This window comes from Emydura macquarii, unplaced genomic scaffold (assembly GCF_026122565.2).
Source record: "Emydura macquarii macquarii isolate MOO-44397 ecotype Brisbane River unplaced genomic scaffold, CSIRO-AGI_Emac_v2 contig_2636, whole genome shotgun sequence".
NCBI lineage: Eukaryota > Metazoa > Chordata > Testudines > Chelidae > Emydura > Emydura macquarii.
Window position 1 is genome coordinate 36,638,307 of NW_027132773.1, and position 19,490 is coordinate 36,657,796.

General features: G+C 44.9%; 1 protein-coding gene across 1 annotated transcript in view; it reads right to left on the minus strand.

The window, feature by feature from the left end:
* The window catches only part of PRKAR2B (protein kinase cAMP-dependent type II regulatory subunit beta), a 154,854-nt gene extending 152,929 nt beyond the window's left edge, over positions 1–1,925 (minus strand). Inside the window, exon 1 of the mRNA XM_067564459.1 lies at positions 1,339–1,925. Within this exon, the coding sequence (XP_067420560.1) occupies positions 1,339–1,915 (577 nt within the window). The 5' untranslated portion in view covers positions 1,916–1,925. The remainder of the gene's footprint in view (positions 1–1,338) is intronic.
* Between the last annotated feature and the right edge of the window lie 17,565 nt (positions 1,926–19,490).

The window sequence follows — 19,490 nt, forward strand, 5'->3', positions numbered from 1 at the left end:
AGTGAAATGAAGTACTGCAACTATCCTTTGCTGTCCCCACAGTTACGCTTACTCCTGGAGCCTTCCTACTGTGCAGGTAGTTTGAACATAGCTATTAAAAGGAAATACGATTTTAACCGCTGGTTGTCTACCTCATGGAAGACTCAGGAGCACATCTAAGTAAAATGCTTAATTAACTTAAGTGCATTTGTACAGCAACATATCCTTGAGCATTAAAACACTAACAGCCCTTAAAGACTGACTATATCTTAAAGTCTGACTATTCATAAGACAGAAACAGCAATATACTATTTGCCTGATTAACTATAAAATACAGGCTTTGCCTTCCAATACCCTTATTACAAAGGAGGGATGATTAGTCCCTCTTTAAAAGACATGTCCTCACTTAGGCATAATGCAGACCTATACACAATAAACAATGTAAATACAAAATCTGGTGCAGTGCTACACTTATATGCACTATGCAGCATATCTGGTGGCTGGGAGACACCATGATTAAAGTTTGGTTTGACAAACAGAAAGGAAGCTAACCTCCAGTTTTCTGTCATTTTGTGTAAATACAGAAGGAGTGGAACTTGCCAATAACAGCAAGGAAGCTTCTTCCCATTCATTCTCCAGCCTTTCTGGCCAGCACACTCCCGACAACTTGCCAGCCCACTTTCCTTTTTGAGCCAATCTTTTAAGAAAATGGACCTTTTGCAGTCTGTAACAGTACTATTTAACAGCAATAAATAATACAATTGTGACTAGGTTCAGTATTTGCAGCCCCAGAAAGTGTCAGGGATACAACAAAGCTAAAGCATGAAAGGACAGACTGATCATCTGCCACAACAGCTTTACGTGGTTTGACAAACAAAACAAAAAAAACTTATAGTACATCATGTCACCGTTCATAAAGGGATTTCAAATGCAGTCCTGCCGCACCAGTGAGCTGGGATTCACTCACTGCACTTTTCCCCCTCTCTCCACTCACACATACACGTAGTTACCAGTAGCACAGAAAGGTCAAAGCACATTGACAGCTGTGCCCTGCGCCCTTCCCCTGGCTCTGCCCATCAGTCAGCCTCCCAACAAGGGAGAAGCGGCATGAATCAAGAAGGCAGTCAAGCTAAGCAGGACCCAGCCCTCTAAAACCAGCACTGCTGGGACGCCCTGGCCGGATACTGGGGGGCGTGGGGGGGTCTCCCGGTCAGTCCTCAAACGCTTCCCCGCTGAGCCGCCACCAGCTCCGTTTCCCCAGCTAGCCTTTCCCCTCCCCGCTCGGGTACCGAGAGGCCCCAGCCCTTCCCCTCACCTAAGCTCTGGGGGCGCCCGGCCCTCCCGCGACCCAGCCCTTACCCGCGAACGCCGCCGCCTCCTCCTCTTCCCCGCTCTCCGAGTCGGTCTGCATGGGCTCCTCGGCGAAGCTGACGCCCCTGGCGGCGGGGGCCCTGCGGGGCGGCAGGCTGCCCCTCTCATGGCCAGGCGCGGGGGGGCCCCCTCCGGCGCTGCTCTCCGCCGCCTCCGCCTTGAGGCGTCCGAAGTACTGGAGGGCGAACTCCAGCAGGTCCCCGGGCTGGCTCCGCAGCACCTCCACGGTGAAGCCCTGCAGCAGCTCCGTCAGCCCCGCCGGGATGGAGATGCTCATGCCGGGGCCGGCCGGGGAGAGGCGGCGGGAACGCAGGCCCCAGGAGCGGCAGCCGGAGCGCGCGGGGAAGGGCTGGGGGCGGAGGCCGGAGCAGGTGGTGGGAGGAAGCCGCAGGGATCCGGGCCGCCGAGGGTGCCGGTGCCGGGAGCGGCTCTCTGGGATGCCGGCGGGCGGTTGCTGCTGCTCGCGGCTCCCTAGCTCGGCACGGCGGCGGCGGCAGCCCCGGCGGTGACTGTAGCATCCCCGCCCCCGCCTCCTCCCCCGGCGCCGGGGAGACCTCGCACGCATGTGACCCGGGAAACCATGACAACCTCCTGCCGGGAACTGCGGAGCTCAGCGCCCCCGCCGGCTGGGGCGGGCAGCGGGCTTCCCCCGGCCGGGATCGGCCGGCCGGGCACAGGGGGGAACGGTGGGGATCTGCCCCGCCGCTGGGTGGGGAGGGACCTTCCCCGGGGACGGCCGGAGAGGCGCGAGGACAAGGTTTGCCCAGCCTGGAATCTGGAATCTAATCCCCGAGGAGATTGGGACACCAGGCCTCAGTCTTTGCTCTCCCCCGGAGCTGGGTATGGCTCTGCCATCGTCAGGCGCCCCACACAGTGATACAGGAGGCCTTAGAGCCACGGGGGAGAATCTTCCTTGGGATTTTAGGGGGGGCCTGACCTTCTACTCAAAGCACCGAAGAAGGGCTGCACCAGCAAGGGGGGGGGGTTGTGCAGCCAGTGGGGCAGGTGGCCTTTCCATCCTCCCTCTGCTAGTGAAGCCATGGCTATGCTACAAACTTTGGTCCATGCAAGTTAGGTCAGCATACAGCCACTGAAGTTTGTATATTGATCATGCACACTGGCTGCTTGTGTGGGTGCTTGTGTCAATTTAAAGTGTGATGCATCGTGGGTCGGTGTCCCGGGGTGCCATGTGCCACCATCCAACACAATGCATTTTGGGAAATTTTTGCAATGTTTTTTGGATAGTAATGACTTTCTCAGGGATCATGCTGGGAACTAGACTCTTTTTTCCATCCCATAATGCCATCCATATCCCAGATTTTTATAATGTTTTTTAAAAATCCCAAACTGGAGCAGCACTTTTTGGTTTCTGCCAGCTCTGAGAGAAGCATTGAGCCAGCAGACCTCTACACTAGTCTTATGAATAGTACAAATCCAGGACACACGATCCTCCTGTATTTGTAGACCCTCAAGAAGTACTGCAACAATAGGGAACATGAGAATTTTTTTGAGATATAGTGAAGAACAATTCAAGGTTGTTGGTGGCATTCACTGACCACCTGCACATGGTGGAGCATCATTTCTGGGTATGAGAAACAAGCACTGACTGGTGGGTTCACATCATAATGCAGGTTTGGGAAAATGAGCAGTGGCTGTGAAAAGCCACAGTCCTGGATCTGTGTGCCCCGCTCATCCCAGTCCTCCAGTGTAGGGACACCAGAATGAGAGCTGCATTGACAGTGGAGGAGCAAGTGATCATCACACTCTTGAAGATTGAAACAGGATTGCTACCAGTCAGTAGGAAATCATTTTGGAGTTGGAAAAATCATAATAGGAGCCATTATCATGCAAGTGTGTAGGGCCGTGAATTGTCTCCTGCTATTCAGAACTGTGACTCTCAGCAATATGCAAAGCCTAGCAGATGGATTCACCGTAATGAGGCTCCTTAACTGCGGAGGGGCAATACATGGCACCCATAGCCCTATTTTGGCACGAGCCCATCTTGTCACAGAGTACATCAATAGAAAGGGCTACTTTTCCATGGTTATTCAAGCTTTGGTGGATCACAGGGGATGCTTCACCAATATTACTATGGGCAGATCAAAGAAGGTGCATGACACTCACATCTCTATGAACACAGGAGTGTTAAGAAAGCTGCAATCAGGAACATTCTTTCCTGAGCAGTGGACTACCACTGGTGATATTGAAATGCTAATAGTGATTCTGGAGGACACAGCCTTCCCCTGGCTCATGAAGCCATACAAGGGCCACCATGATAGCACCAAGGAAAGATTCAACTACCAGCTCAGCAGGTGCTTTCAACAGATTGAAGGGACACTGGCGGTGTTTACTAACTGGAATGGATCTTGGTAAGAAATATATCCCCATGAGTAGATGTGCCTACTGTGTCCTGGATAAGATTTATGAGGCAAAAGCTGCTGCTGGGATGGAGGACGGAGGGTGAGCAGCTGTCTGCTTCTGACTTCGAACAGTTGGACAACACAGACTATTCCAAGAGCCCCACAACAACGTATGCAATTGAGTGAGGCTTTGAAATAGCTTTTTTAATAGTCAGCCACAGTAGAGTTCTGTGTTGGAGTGTTCTCTGAGCCTGGAGATTGGGGCGCTGCTAAGGTTGGTGTAGTGCTTACTGTACATTTATTAAGCGGGCTGGATGTTTTCCTGAATCAATTAATTACAGGGTGGTTGGTGTACGTTTACATGTAGTGGTAGGTTTGATTATTTTATGCATTCTGCAGCAGTTGTTGCAGACTGCTAAAATGATATGATTCTTCAAAAATGTAACAGAGTGAAAAATAACAGTACAAAAGATCAACATGCAAAAAAATCCCCACTCATTTTTAACATAATGTTGCAACGCAGTATCTGATATGTCCACCTCTCGCCCCCACCTACCCACCTGGTGCATCAGTAAAACCTCGACCTGACCTTATTAGGCCATTAGCTCACTCCTGCTGAAACTGACCTTATTAGGCAATTTCCTCCTCCTCCTGAAACTGACCAGGTGACTGGGAGCAGCTGTCTACCTGACTGAAAGCACAGCCACCCTAAAGGTCGGCTCACCTCCCAGCCAAAGGTTTGCTCTGATTCAAATGTCTCCCCTCCAATCAGGAGTAACCTTGGCCACCTGAAGTCATTAGTATAAAGCCAGGGCATGCCCCAGGCTCCAGAGAGAGAACTCACCATTTGCCAGACCCACCAGCTGCCCTGATTTTTCCCTCTCCCACTCTGGACTCCGAGCCTGAAGGTGTAAGCCTGCTCTGTGTTGCTATTTAGCTTCAGGGGTCATGTTGCAACTTTTCCTGCTGGGAGTGGTGAGATCCTAACCTTCTCTCTCTTTTAGTTTCTGTTTTAAACCTGCTCTGAAAGCAGAAGCCGCCCCCCCATTGCTAACCCTCTCTCTCTCTTTCAGTTTCTGTTTAAACCTGCCCTGAAAGCAGAAGCTGCCCCCCTCCCCCATTGCTAAACCTGCTCTGAAAGCAGCCGCCCCCCCCCCCCCCCCCATTGCTAACCCTCTCTCTCTTTTAGTCTGTTTTAACTGCCTGTGTGCCCCTTGCAGTTAACTGCCTGTGTGCCCCCCCCTTTTCTGTGCCCTGTGATTAACTCATTGTCTGTGAAATCTCTATGTGAAAGCATTCCCTCGTGTAGTTAACTGCTTCTGCCTAGGTGCTTTTCAGTTAACACCCCTTTCTGTTTCCTACAACCAAGTGTAACCCCTTTCTGTTTCCTACCAGCAACTAGTTGTCTGTGTAGCATAGTGGTAAGTGTCCTGTCTGCCATGTGGGAGACCAGGGTTTGATTTCCGGTCAGGGAACCACTGTCTGCCTAATATTAGTTTAGGTCTTTATAGTTAGTTGCCTGTTTAATACTTTCTTATATCAGTTTATGTTTTGTGCTTAATTGTTTTTGTCCTTTTATAACTAGTTAAACCTATATTACTCCTGTGTTTATAATTAAACTCATTTATTTTCAATCGATTCATTATTGACTCTGGGGGATCATTTACCTGTCGGAACACATAATAGGATGAAAATTTAAAATTAGAAAGGAAGTAAATATTATGTCCATTTGAGAAAACAAATGTGTATTAAAGCTACATATATACCAGTTCTTCTCACAGCTCAGGGTACATTCTTGCTGTCCCCCACTGTGGAGTGGTAGGGCTAAAGCGTGCTGTAGTGCCACATTGTAAGTTAGGGGGTACAGGGAGCTGTGACCAAGGAGTTCTCCAAGAATTGCAAAGCATGGAGAGTCTGGGACTTTTGAACCGGTTGGTCAACCAGAGAGTCTGCAACATTTGGGTTTCCTGCCTGAGAAGGCCCATTATGTCCTGGTGCATCCTGCTCCTTGTCTGCTGGGACTTCTGGGCCTCTTTCCCTGTTCTCTCTCTCTTTCTCAAGCTGTCTGTCATATTGGCTCTTTGTGCCTATTGTTCGTGGTCTGGTGAAGCAATGACTTGCTGAACATATCCTCTCTAGTTCCCTACTTTCTCCTCCTCATCAGGGTCAGGCATTCTGCAGTGATGGAGGTGGCACCCCTTAAAGCTATCAAACCAGAAGCTGTTGATAAGGACAGATGTGCGATTGGATTTACAGTCACAATAGAAAGGGAAAGTTAAATTTCAAAACTCCCTCCCCCTTATTCCTATAAACACTTTTTTAATAAGAAATACTTATTGACGCTTCAGCTTTGGAGCATCTCTGCACAGTACTCCTGTTCAGTCCTAGCCATAGTGAGTACAGCCCGACAAGGACAAGGATTTTCAATCCCTCTTCCATGGGTACCACTGTCGGGCAGTGGCACTTAATACTGGCACTGCTTTCCACTGGTGGTGGAGATTTTAGCTGATTTCTCACTCCTGAGGATCACGATGGCACAGAGAACACAGTTGCTCAGGCTCATATGCTACTAGCATGTTTACTGCAGTGGTGCCAGCTGAACTCATTGCAGAGGGGTGTGGGAAAGTGTCCTACCATGGAGGAAGAAATAAGGCAGCCATCCCTAGAAACCTTTGAGAGAAGTTTGTGGAGTTTCTCCATGAAAGTTTCAACAAGATCTCAGGAGGATTTAAGGGACGTCCCTATTCACATAAAAAAGTGCTCTGCATGGCCGCCCCCCCCCCCCCCCCCCCCCCCAAAATCTATTCCAACAGGGGAACAAAAAGCAGATCCCAACAGTGTCCTGTTTGTTGTCTCTTCTCATATCATAAAAAATGAGAAGTTGCTTTGTCTTGTTAACTTGAGGATGGGTTGGGTGTCATTATCAAAGTTGAACATTGTAAGGGAAATTGCATGCACACATTTACCACAGGGTCTCCGCCTTCATCAGGCTCATCCACGATTGCTTGGCAGGACTGGTTAGACCAGTGGTTCCCAACCTGTGGCCCGTGGGGGCTTTCTAAGTGACCTGCCACTCCCATCCCACTGGCTGCAGAAGACCCAGGCGGAGCGCATTGCCGCGTGGCCAGAAGACCAGTGCAGTCTCCTTGTTGCAGCCAAAGGGACAGGAGATCAGCACTCCCTTCCCCCCTGGCTGTAGCAGGGAGCAAGGCAAAGCACTCCGCCTTAGTCCCTAACCGCTGGTGTTCCTGTGGGAGCCAGAGGGAGGGGAGCACTGATCTCCCATCCCCTTGGCTGCAGAAGGGAGCCAGTGCCTAGTGGAGTGCATGGGGCTCAGGACATGCGGTTTCCTTGCTGCAGTCAGGGGGATGGGAGATCAGTGAGGAGGGAGGAAGGAGGCAGAGACTGGTTGCCCTTTAGGGTTGTAACATTTATATCTGTGGCCCTCAAACCAAAAAGGTTGGGAACCACTAAGCTAGACTGTAACAGGGTCTTGAACAGGTCTGGAGCATGGCTTGTGTTCCCCATTGCATTTCCTGCCCTTCTTCCTCCTCCTCCGTGTTCATGGCAGGGGTCTCTGTCTTGGGCACCTATAAGGTATCCACAATGGTCTGTGTGGTGCTGGTGGGGCCTCTACTACTAGGGCATGCAGCTTCTTGTAAAAGCAGCAAGTCTGCATGGCAGCACCAGATCTATTGTTGGCCTCTCTGACTTTGTGGTATCTCTGACAAAATTACTTCACTTTCATGTGGCACTGCTGTGGATCCCTGGCATACTTCTTTGCCTGCATCCCCTGTGCAATCTGCCTGTAGATGTCCACCTTTCTACATGTGTTCATAGCTCTTCTCCCAGGCCCAGGAGATTTAATTCTTCCTGTGTACTCCAGGCAGGCAGAAGCACTTGCTGAAAATATTGAGTGTAGTTTTTTAAAAGTCACTGTTTTTTCCAGTAGTACATGTGCTGCAATAACAGTTGGACAAAGACTACTGGGTCCATCTAGTCAGATGCTTCAGAAAGGCAGCAAAATCCCCTTATAATGTGCCTATGATTTTGTGAGATATCAAGGAATATTTTGAGGAAAGCACTGGTAAAAATGTGCTTTAAAAATGAAAACACCCAGCACCACCATCAGACTTGTTCTAGAATACCTAAAGTACTATTTAAACCCAAGATAGCGCTCTACATTAAATAAGAAAGAATAGTTTTGCTTGAATAAAGTTTTTGTTTTGCATGGGAGGAGGAAGGAAGTCTCCAGAGTAATGGAAAATTAAATCTCCCTGCAAGTCTAGTCCTCTGATTCACTGAGCTCCTGCTCCATTAGTTTTACATAAAGCCCAGGGTTTAGCTTTGAGATCTTCAAAGCACCCTGTGTTGCCATCTGCTGTGTGGCAAAAATGGGGAGCAAAAGAGGGGAAACAGCTGTTGGAAGGAAATGGAGCCTACAGTACATGTTCTGAATTCCTCATCAGCTGCCAGCATTCCCTCCATACAATCAATGTGCTCCTGGGATTGCTCTTGATTTCCTGGGAGCTAACTTGCCAGTGGGGGGAAATCAGGGCTGAAGTGTTTGCCATTCTAAGTGACATACTGTCCTAGGGAAGACAGATTTTTTCAGTGGAAATTTAACCATGTTTTCTGAGAAATTTAATTACTGCACATGACTTACCTGAACTTAATATTTGTGCTTGGCAGCCTTAGACCCTGTTTCAGTAAAAGACTTAAGCATCTGCTTAAGTTTGTGTCAGTTCAACAGAACAGTCACATGCTGAAGTGCTTTCCTGAACAGAGGCAGTGGTGATGTGCGACACTTATGTACTTGGAATCATAGAATATTAGAGTTGGAAGGGACCTCAGGAGGTCATCTAGTCCAACCCCCTGCTCAAAGCAGGACTAACCTCAGCTATATCATCCCAACCAGGGCTTTGTCAAGCCTCAGCTTAAAAACCTCTAAGGATGGAGATTCCACCACCTCCCTAGGTAACCCATTCCAGTGCTTCACCACACTCCTAGTAAAAAACTTTTTCCTAATGTCCAACCTAGACCTCCCGCCCTTCAACTTGAGACCGTTGCTCCTTGTTCTGTCATCTGCCACCACCGAGAACAGCCTAGCCCCATCCTCCCTGGAACCCCCTTTCAGGTAGTTAAAGGCCGCTATCAAATCCCCCCTCACTCTTCTCTTTTGCAGACTAAACAAGCCCAGTTCCCTCAGCCTCTCCTCATAAGTCCTGTGCTCCAGCCCCCTAATCATTTTGGTTGCCCTCTGCTGCACTCTCTCTAACTTGTCCACATCCTTTTTGTAGTGGGGGGCCCAAAACTGGACACAATATTCTAAATGCGGCCTCACCAATGCCGAATAGAGGGGAATAATCACTTCCCGTGACCTGCTGGCAATGCCCCTCCTAATGCAGCCCAATATGCCATTAGCCTTCTTGACAACCAGGGCACACTGCTGACTCATATCCAGCTTTTTATCCACTGTTACCCCCAGGTCCTTTTCTGCAGAGCTGCTGCCCAGCTCGTCGGTCCCCAGTCTATAGCTGTGCATGGGATTCTTCCTTCCTAAGTGGAGGACTCTGCACTTGTCCTCGTTGAACCTCATTAGATTTCTTTTGGCCCAATCCTCCAGTTTGTTTAGGTCACTCTGTATCCTATTCCTACTCTCCAGGGTATCTACCACTCCCCCCAGCTTAGTGTCGTCCGCAAACTTGCTGAGGGTACAATCTACCCCATCCTCCAGATCATTAATGAAGATGTTGAACAAAACCGGCCCCAGGACCGACCCCTGGGGAACTCCGCTTGTGACCAGTTGCCAGCTAGGCATGGAGCCATTGATCACTACTTGTTGAGCCCTATGCTCTAGCCAGTTCTCTATCCATTTTATAGTCCATTCATCCAACCCATACTTCTTTAACTTGCTGATAAGAATACTGTGAGAGACTGTATCAAAAGCTTTGCTAAAGTCAAGGTATATCACATCCACCGCCTTCCCTACATCCACAGAGCCAGTCACCTCATCATAGAAAGCAATCAGGTTGGTCAGGCATGACTTTCCCTTAGTGAATCCGTGTTGACTGTTCCTGATCACCTTCCTCTCTTCCAAGTGCCTTAAAATGGATTCCTTAAGGACCTGCTCCATGATTTTTCCAGGGATTGAGGTGAGGCTGACTGGTCTGTAGTTCCCTGGATCCTCTTTCCTCCCTTTTTTGAAGATGGGCACTATATTTGCTTTTTTCCAGTCCTCAGGGACCTCCCCCTGTTCCCACGAGCTTTCAAAGATAATAGCCAATGGCTCTGAAATCACCTCAGCCAACTTATGTACCTGTATGTGCTGTGAAAATTGGCAACCTTACGGCTTGCCATGTCAGTTATGAAAGTAAAAAATATTGCTTGAGCCCTGGCACCTCTTTCGTTACAAATTAAGCACCAACCGAGATTAACACACTGGGCTATATCACAGCATTTGTGCATTAAGTATAAAGCTCAGAAGACGTGTGGACACCAAACAACAGAAATTCAGATGTTTGTCTTTTGGTTTGTCTACACAACAACGGCTATAGTAGCACAGCTACAGCGCTGCTGCTGCAGCATAGACACTTCCTACATCAATGGAAGGGGTTTTTCTGTTGATATAAGTGTGGTCCGAAGAGCTCCTCAGTGCCAACTGGCAAAGTGTTCACAGTTTATAGCAGCAGCTCCTGACAAACTCACTACACCTGTTTTCTTAGTATTGACGACCAAGATCACATGGACCATTAATATCTTTGAAATTTATGTACAGACACTATTAAAAATGTTTCCAAAAATCTGAATTCAGACAGGGTTGATAAGCACATTTTTGCCAGACAAAGGATGTATGTTCACCTGTCTACCTCAGGTCACATGTAAGTTAAGTATTTGTAAGCTAACAAGTCATTTACGTACAAAGACAATGTGAGGATATGAGATCAGCATGGTGTCAGCACACCACAGGGTAAGCCTGACTCTGAGGAAAAACCAATGAATTTTGGGAGATATCTTCTTTTTTTGTATGGCTTGGGTGGGTAACATCTGTGATCGTCTCTGTTGTATAAGGGCTCATTTATAATATTATTTAATATCAATATTGCAAAAGTACAATAATTTGTGTGAGATGTCAGGTACTGTTGGAAAGTTTATAATTTGTTAAAATTGATAAGCACATTAATATATATGTATCAGTGTTATAAGTTCTAAATATGTATGATACATTGGTGTTTCAACTCGTGCTGTGTTTCTGGCACCCCAGACAGGATGGCAGCAGCACTAAGCCTGCTTAATGGCCCATCAAGGAACTTAAATGTATAATGAATCCAGTGAAAGAAGCCAGGGGCTACACTTTATGAATCAAACCAGAACATGTAAGAGCATGCCTATGGACGGGGGACTCTGAGGCTTTTCCATGCCATGCGCTGTGTGGCTGTTTTGGGGGCAAGCCACATGACAAAAGGACATAAAAGGCAGCTACACCATCCCCATCTTGTCTTCATTCCTGCTTCCTACCTCTTCATTCCTCCAACCTACATTGCAACTGAAGCTGCAAAACAAAGGACTGAGACCCCTCTAAGTACTGGATGTAAACCAGAAGAACTGTACAAGGCTGCAAACTCCACAATTCTGCTGAGAATCTGATATATATGGACTTTAAATTTGCATGTAGCTATTCACTCTAACTCTTTTTATAATAAACCTTTAGTTTTAGTTACTAAAAGTTTGGCTGGTAGCATGGTATTTTGGGTAAGATCCAAACCTATATTGATCTGGAAATGTGGCTGACCCTTTGGGGTCAGGAGAACATTTTGGTAAAGGGAATATAGTTTTAATTAACTTGTCTCTTTACCAGACCTAGTTGCTGACTGGGAGCCTGAGACTGAAATGCAGTAAAGGGGGCTGTGTATATTTGTATTTTGGCTTCTTGGTAACCAGTGTGGGGGATCAGAAGCACTGTTTGTGACTGGTTGATAAATCGAACTACAGTGTTATCTACCAGTTTGGAAGAATCTGCTCTCTCTTTGCAGCCTGCCCTAACCTTGGAATTTTTAGGTGGGCTTCCCTAGACACGAATGGCTCACAGCAATGTTTACAAATTTATATCTAGGTTTGATAGCCAGCATGTTGCCAGAGCAGTGATCTGGGTGGATATCCCCCAACAGAAGAACATAGGGGATACTCAGATATGATGTGCTCCATTGTTTGTAACTGGTGACCACAGTCACACACAGGTGTTTGCCTCATTTTCCATTTAAAGAGGTTTTGTCCACATCTCCCACGAGATGTCCTGATGCAGTTCAATCTGAGAAGAAGGCAAAAGGACACATATGTGCCAACTCCATGGGTTCTGAGGGGCTGAAGCACCCACGGAAAAAAAATAGTGGGTGCTCTGCACCCACTGGGATGTAGCTGTTGGCGGCCAGTGGCCACTATTTCCCCCCGCCACCGTCCACAGCTGCTGCCAGAAGTAGGGGGAGTAACACGATGATTCTCAGTCCTGGGCAACCAGAGAACTGTCAGAGTAGATAATCTACCTATTGAAGAAGCAGTAGCTAGGTCAATGGAAGAATTCTTGGCAACCTAATCCCAACTGTAGACACAGCTAGATCAGCTAGCTACACTGCACAGGATGCAAGATTTTTCACAGTTTGAATGATGTGGCTAGGTTGATCTAATTTTTAGGCCTTTGTCTATGAGGGAAGCTGTGTCCCTGGAGCTCCAAAAGACAAATCCTGGTAAAATGGTGCAATGCAGCTCAGCACAGCAGACTATAAGGGACCGAACACAAATGGTTCAGTTACACACTATAATACAAAGTATTCAGAATTCCCAGGTAGTTTTTTTTTTTTTTTTTAAATAAGAGTTTGTAAGTCTGGATTTGATTTTTTTTTAAAAAAAGTCCTCTGAGTCTAGTGACCCTCTTCAGATTCTGGAACGGAAAAGAACTTCTCTCTCTCTCTCTCTCTCTATGGTGGAAAAATATGAAATTATTAATTTCTATTATGGCAGCATCCAGAGACCCTGTTGTACGTGATACTTTATAAACACATCCATAAAATATTGGTAATAAAATGCCTCAAATCTTGCCATCAGTCAAATTTCCTTACTTAATATAAATAATGCATATGGAAAATAAGGCTACTTTACCACTTTAATAAGAAAACAGAAGATTTTAAAATTTTTATAAAGTATTTTCTTTCATGTCATCTGTAATGTTAGCATTCTTTTCAAATTCTAAGTTTAGCCGCTGTAATAGAATATAATTATTACCAGTCATACATTATATGTCAGCCCCATGGATATGTTATTGTTTTCAGATCTATAAAATCATGAATAGTGTGGGAAAAGTGAATAAGGAACTGTTATTTACCCTTTCACATAACACAAGAATCAGAGGTCACCCAATGAAATTAATAGGCAGCAGATTTAAAACACACATACGGAAGTATTTCTTCACAATGCAGTCGACCTCTGGAATTCATTGCCAGGGGATGTTGTGAAAGCCATATCTATAACTGGGTTAAAAAAAACAATTGGATACATTCATGGAGCATAGCTCAATCTACTGCTGTTAGGCAAGATGGTTAGGGTCTCAACCTTATGCTCTGGATGTCCCTAAGGTACTGACTGCTAGAAGCTGGTACTGGATGACAGGGGATGGATCACTTGATAAATTGCCCTGTTCTGTTCATTCCTTCTGAAGCATCTGGCACTGGCCCTTGTCGGAAGACAGGATACTTGGCTACATGGACCTGTTCTTAAGATCTATTTTTATTCAGTTCTGTAGGAAACATGCATACTTTGTGTAATTGCCAGTACTTGATTTTCAAATGCCTACTAACTTATTTCCAATACAGTGCTTTTTCCAGTTTCAGAGTACTATGCAAGAACACTTTTTAATGCTTGATCCAGTAAGTAATCCTTGTTCATGCCATAATTAATCCATATTTTGAGGACAGCAGCCACATATACAGAGCTGGGACTACACCTAGTCTTTCATCCACATTTTGAGCTGAAGAAAATCTCCCATTACCAATAGTAACAATAGATCCCAGAGATAACACAACTCTTGATGGGAGAGGGGGAACAATTTAAAGGTTCTGGTGGAGCACATGACTATCCTGTGCGTCAGCTCTGGGCTGAGGAGCAGCAGTAGAGCCAGGAGCGTCAGGGCAGCAGTGAGCAAGTGCCTTGGGGAGCATGTCATGGCAGCCAGGCTCTGCAGGCAGAGGCTAGCTCCAGAGGATATCAGCAGCTGGCGCCACGCCGTCCTCCTTCAGGGAATAAGCAAGAGCATGTTGGGGCACAGCTGGGAGCTGTGCCACCTGCCCTGTCTGGAGACCACAGAGAGGACGGCTGGGCAGTGAGCCAGCATTCTGGCTCCCACAGTGCAGAAAACAAGGGACCCAAGTGGCTAGCTTCTGATCTGCCAGCTCCTGGCAGGAGGCAATCTTTTTTTAAAAACTGGGGTATGCCCCACAGTTTGAAAACCTCCGTGCTAAATGAAAGTTTGAAATTGAGGGGACATGTGACTCCAGGTGCCCCCACCTCATGTTGCCTCTGGTAGGCCCCTTTTTCTTTCACTGGACTAGACACAAGAGAGCAACATCACTCATACACATAACGTCTGTACACTATGATGCAAGTCGTTCCATTAACATCAGTGGGGTAAAATCTCTGCTGTGTCCAGATTCTGCTGAGGGTAGCAAGTCTGGGGGGTTGCTAGGGAGGTGATAATGGATGATTTTCTGTCACAGCCTTGAGCACAGGTAAGAGCAGTTTGGTGACTGCTCAGACTTGCACCAGCTGAGTACAATTCCTTAGGAACAATCCACTAACTAGGGCTAGTCAAAGTGCATCAGGCTGCTACAGACCTGTCCTCAGCATGTCCCCTGCATGGGAGTCAAGAGGCTATGTGAAGGCCTATGAGTTGGCTCTACATCTAGTGAACAAGAGAGTGGATCAAGGCAGATAATCTGCCCCAATATAGGACAACATGTATAAGTAAGGATTGGGACCTTAACTGATAAATTCACGTACATATGGCATTCTGTATTACCATTTCTCTTTGTGTGAAATTCATCCTCTGCACTGAGATGAATTTCCCTCTTTGGACCTGATTCTCATTTACTCTAAGGGCTTGTCTACACACAAAAATTGATCTACTGATTTAGTTGAAACAGTACAACCCCCCTCATGTGGATGCATTTATATCAGTATAAAGATGCTTTAGGGATTGTCTACATGGGGAAGCAATTGCAAATTAAGCTAGATGTGAATTTAACGCACAGTATTCTGCACTAACTCCCCTTGTGGTCACTCTTATTCTGCACTAAGTGCCTTTGTGTGGTTTTGCTTAATGAACTTCCAAAGTGAATTTACCTAAATGGCACAAAAACATTGTGTTCCTTGGTGAGGAACAAGTGTCCACAGGGGGAACTATTCTGCAACTGCTATTGCCTCATGAAGACAAGCCTTTATACCAATATAGCTATTTCCCTATGGGATGGAAAATAAGCTATACCAGTGTTAGGCACTTTGTCATTAATATAACTGCATCCACAGTGGGGCTTACACCAGTATAACTATTTGTTTTTAAAAAAAAGAAAGAAAAAAGCCCACCACATCTAAAAAATAATTATATTGATACAAAAGCCATGTGCAGACCAGGGCCAATTACCCTTCTCACACCAGAGTGGTTTACAGGAGCTTTAGTATAAGTGAGAATCAGACCCTGTGTGAATGAGTATTTGGTCCTCTGGAATTGATCTAATCTTGCTGGTTTATAGTTAGAGAGTTGGGGTCTTTGATTATTGCTGCATTTTAGATATAGCAAATAAATGCACACATTTTCACATCATATAAATGCAGATTACTGGTCTGACACATTGCCCACTGACATAAGCAGGAATCTTGCCATCCACTTTAATGGATGTTGGGTCAGTACTCATGTTGATTGCTACAGGATTCGTGTTCATTGCTCATATAAAAAAGTTATTTAATTCAAAATTAAATAAAAGGAGAGCAGTGTTTCAAAGGCTTTAAACTATAGAAAAATATAAAGAAAAGTAAACCTTATACAAGATTCTAAATTAATTTCTATCTACTTATCTCAGGAGAGCAGCTCAAAGTTTTAGTTATGCCACAGGCCAGTATAAAAATGGGGCTGGAAGAGTTTTAAATATCTCTGCTCATGATGTGCATGGACATTTTAGGAAAAGACCTTCAAACTTGGATGATGCTTTACACTGGGCACATGCAGTGCTTCCTATTTATCAGTTTACATGATATAATGCTAATGAGTTTAAACTAATAAATACTCATGGAAATTAGTTCTGGTTCTGTACAAATATTCTGATTAATGAAACAGCATTTAAGCAATATCCCATTGTATAAACCATGCCACAGTGCCCTGTCATGTGATGAAGAGGATACATCAGATTCCTACAAGGGAACTGACCTAATCTAATTTAGAATTTTTAATTTTTTTTGTGTGTTTCAATGACCTGCATACACCAGATCAAATCTTCATTTTAATATGTTCCAGTCTGATAATATGAACACAGATACTGTATTAAAAGGAGCATCGCTGAGACTGACAGGCACTAAATATAGGACTTGATCACGCAAGCTTTTAGTCATGCACAATCCTTATTCAAATGAGTAATCCCATTAAAATCAATGGGATTACTCAAATGAAAATGGATTACTCATGCAAATAGCGCGCAGTTCAGTATCAGGCCCATATTTCTGCTAAAGTGGCAGTATCACTAACAAGATGATCTGTTTTCTGAAGAAAAAAGGGCAGCAGGAATCTTTAAAAATACCGACTGATTGATTGATTGATTGATTTTAAATATCTGACCAAAACTAAAACCCTCTGGAAATCTGAGTTTTTCAATGCTGGGAGATTAGGCTATAGTATTCAATTAAGACTGGAGTTACTAAAGTTTTTGCACACAGAAATAGACAAATTGCAGGAATCATGTGATGGCTTTGAGGCAAGCTTTGAATCCATGTCAGAATTAACAATGCCATGGGCTAATGTAGGTAGCTTAAAAAGCTGTGTAGATAAGTCAGTTCCAGGGGGGTAGCCGTGTTAGTCTGTATACAGCAAAAACAACGAGAGTTCTGTGGCACTTTAAGGACTAACAAATTTAGTTTTTGTAGGCATAAGCTTTCGTGAGACTCAGCTCACTTCGTCAGATGCAGAGGTAGAATGATACAGTAAATAGGAAACTCATGTATTTCTCATGTATATTTACTGTATCATTCTACCTCTGCATCTGACGAAGTGAGCTGAGTCTCACGAAAGCTTATGCCTACAAAAACTAAATTTGTTAGTCTTTAAAGTTCCACAGAACTCTCGTTGTTTTTGCTGTAGATAAGTCAGTTGAGTCTAAGGGTTTATTTCATTCCACTGCCTTAATAAACAGTCTTTCTGGCATGGAGAAATTATTGATATATTTATATATATATGAAAAAAATCAGTAGCATGGTAGGAATCACACACATACATGGTTTACAAAGTCCACTTCTAAGTCATGTTCCAAGTTGCTTATATAAAGCCAAATTGCAATTAGCACATTATGAAGCCATAGTGCTGATTGTGTGGCTCTTGAGATAAGGCTAAGGGCCCAGTTCCTGCACGGCAGCCCAAAGAGAGCTCAGATTAGCTCAGCTCACAAATTGGGGGGTGTACTAAGGAGGCTTTAAGGCTGAGCATTACCTATACCCCTCATAGTGACTTAAGTGTATTGAAACTGAAGGGGGAATTCCACCTAATTTTTAGCAGCATCAGCTGAGAAAGTTGTATTTCCCCACCCTCTGGGCCTTCCATGATTTTAACCCCATGCATTCTCTGATCCTGGGCCAATCTGCAGTGTGACATTCCTATAAAATGCAGCTTCAAAGGGCTATTCCAGGATATAGGGACCTACTTCACCTGAGCATCCCACCTCACTTGGGAATTCTCCAGAGGCCAGATACTCCAGCTTTAGAGTCACTTTGTGGCAAAGTGGCCTCAGCATGGGGGAAGATCCAGTCTAAGGTCCTATCAGCCACTAAAAAGAAAAATCAAGGATGCCAAGCTTTTCTTATTCTCCACATCTGAGCTTCACAACACAGCTTCATAAGAGAGGCAGAAGATAAGAACTAGCGGAATACTACAGCCATAATTCTGTACCCATCAAAACAGGATGGTGGGCAATAAAAAAAAGTGGCTTCCAAAATTTGGATGGGGATCTTTGAAATCACTAGATGCAAACTTCCCTTCTATCCTTAGTGATATTTCTGGATCTTCCTTTGAAAGGGGATGTCCCACTGAAAAATTTACTTCTCATCTTGAAATGAGATGCTCCCTAGCTGCCTGTTGGAAAAAGAAACATCATCCACATACAATCTCTTATCTTGAAAGGCTCTGGATATCTTCTTCACGGAGAAGGTTACAAACAAACAATACAAAACCAAAGTCCTAATGATTTCAAAATAACTGAACACTCTTTTTTGGGAAAAGAACAAAGCATTTTCCAAATGAATCCATAATACTGCCATCATGAGAAGCTACATACAATCTTTCCTGATGCATACATAAACCTTTTTATCAATGGCATCTTCTGCCTATCTGTGCCTACATCTGTTGACTTCCTATGGTTACACTGCAATGTCTCTCCCCTGATTTGATTTGTTTTTTCTATTGTTCTAAGTAATAATCCTGCAGTTAGATCCATGCGTGTAGACCCTTGTGCCTGAGGAGATCTGACTGCTGGATCTGACTTATTGGTAAAAGTAAATGTTTTTGTTTAAACTAGCTGTTTCTGGGGTAAGGCAGCAACCAATTAGATTTGGGGGAAGATCAGATGACTCTGAAAAGAAGGAATGTGTGTCCTTGAATGAACTTTAAAGACTTGGGCCAGATCCACTGGTCATTCTTCTTGGTAAGTGACCGACTTACAATGGTCCAACCTAGAAGTAACTCAGTTTATCAGTACTTATTCCAAGATAATCAATTCATGAAAAATTAATTTGTTCACAGTGAGGAAGCTCATCTCCTGAGAAAGAGAATCTACACAAAGCATATCATGTTGGTGCTCCACAACCTAGCTTTGCTCACCATTCACTAATGGGAAACCAATGCCAGGAAACTTGAGGGGAACCAAGTCTTTGTGGATAGGCCCACTCTATCTCAAACGATGCCGTTCTACAACTCACCATTACAGCTGTGATCATCTGGTACGCTATGTCTAGAATAGCTCAAATATACACTAAAAGAGGTTGTACATCCAGCTTTCCCAACAACAGGTCAAGGGCTATAGAACATTTTCCCTAAAGAGATGAGGAAGAGTTCTATCCTGGCCATCTTCATACCATGCTTTTAGACTACATGGGTTCCTTGGTGAGCTTGTTTCTCTCTGATCTAGAAGTAACCGCAGCAAATCCCAAATGAACTTTTAATATATACCCAATATTATATCACATCAACTTTTCCCCATGGAAGGCACTGAATTTAGCCGTATGAAATGGAAATCTACCAACTTCATGAAAAATCTCACACAGATACAGACAGACATCATCTTCCTCTCCAAGTGCAAACAAATGGACATCATACCAAATGGATTGAAAGTGAAAAATCCCTTACAATCGACATATTATACAAACTATAGTGAAAGATTGTGTCACACACTCTCAAAAAAACTACAGAACCACCTGATCAGCATTCTGTACAGCAAACAGGAGAAGATCAAGAAAGAACTCTCAATACTGGATAATCTCAAG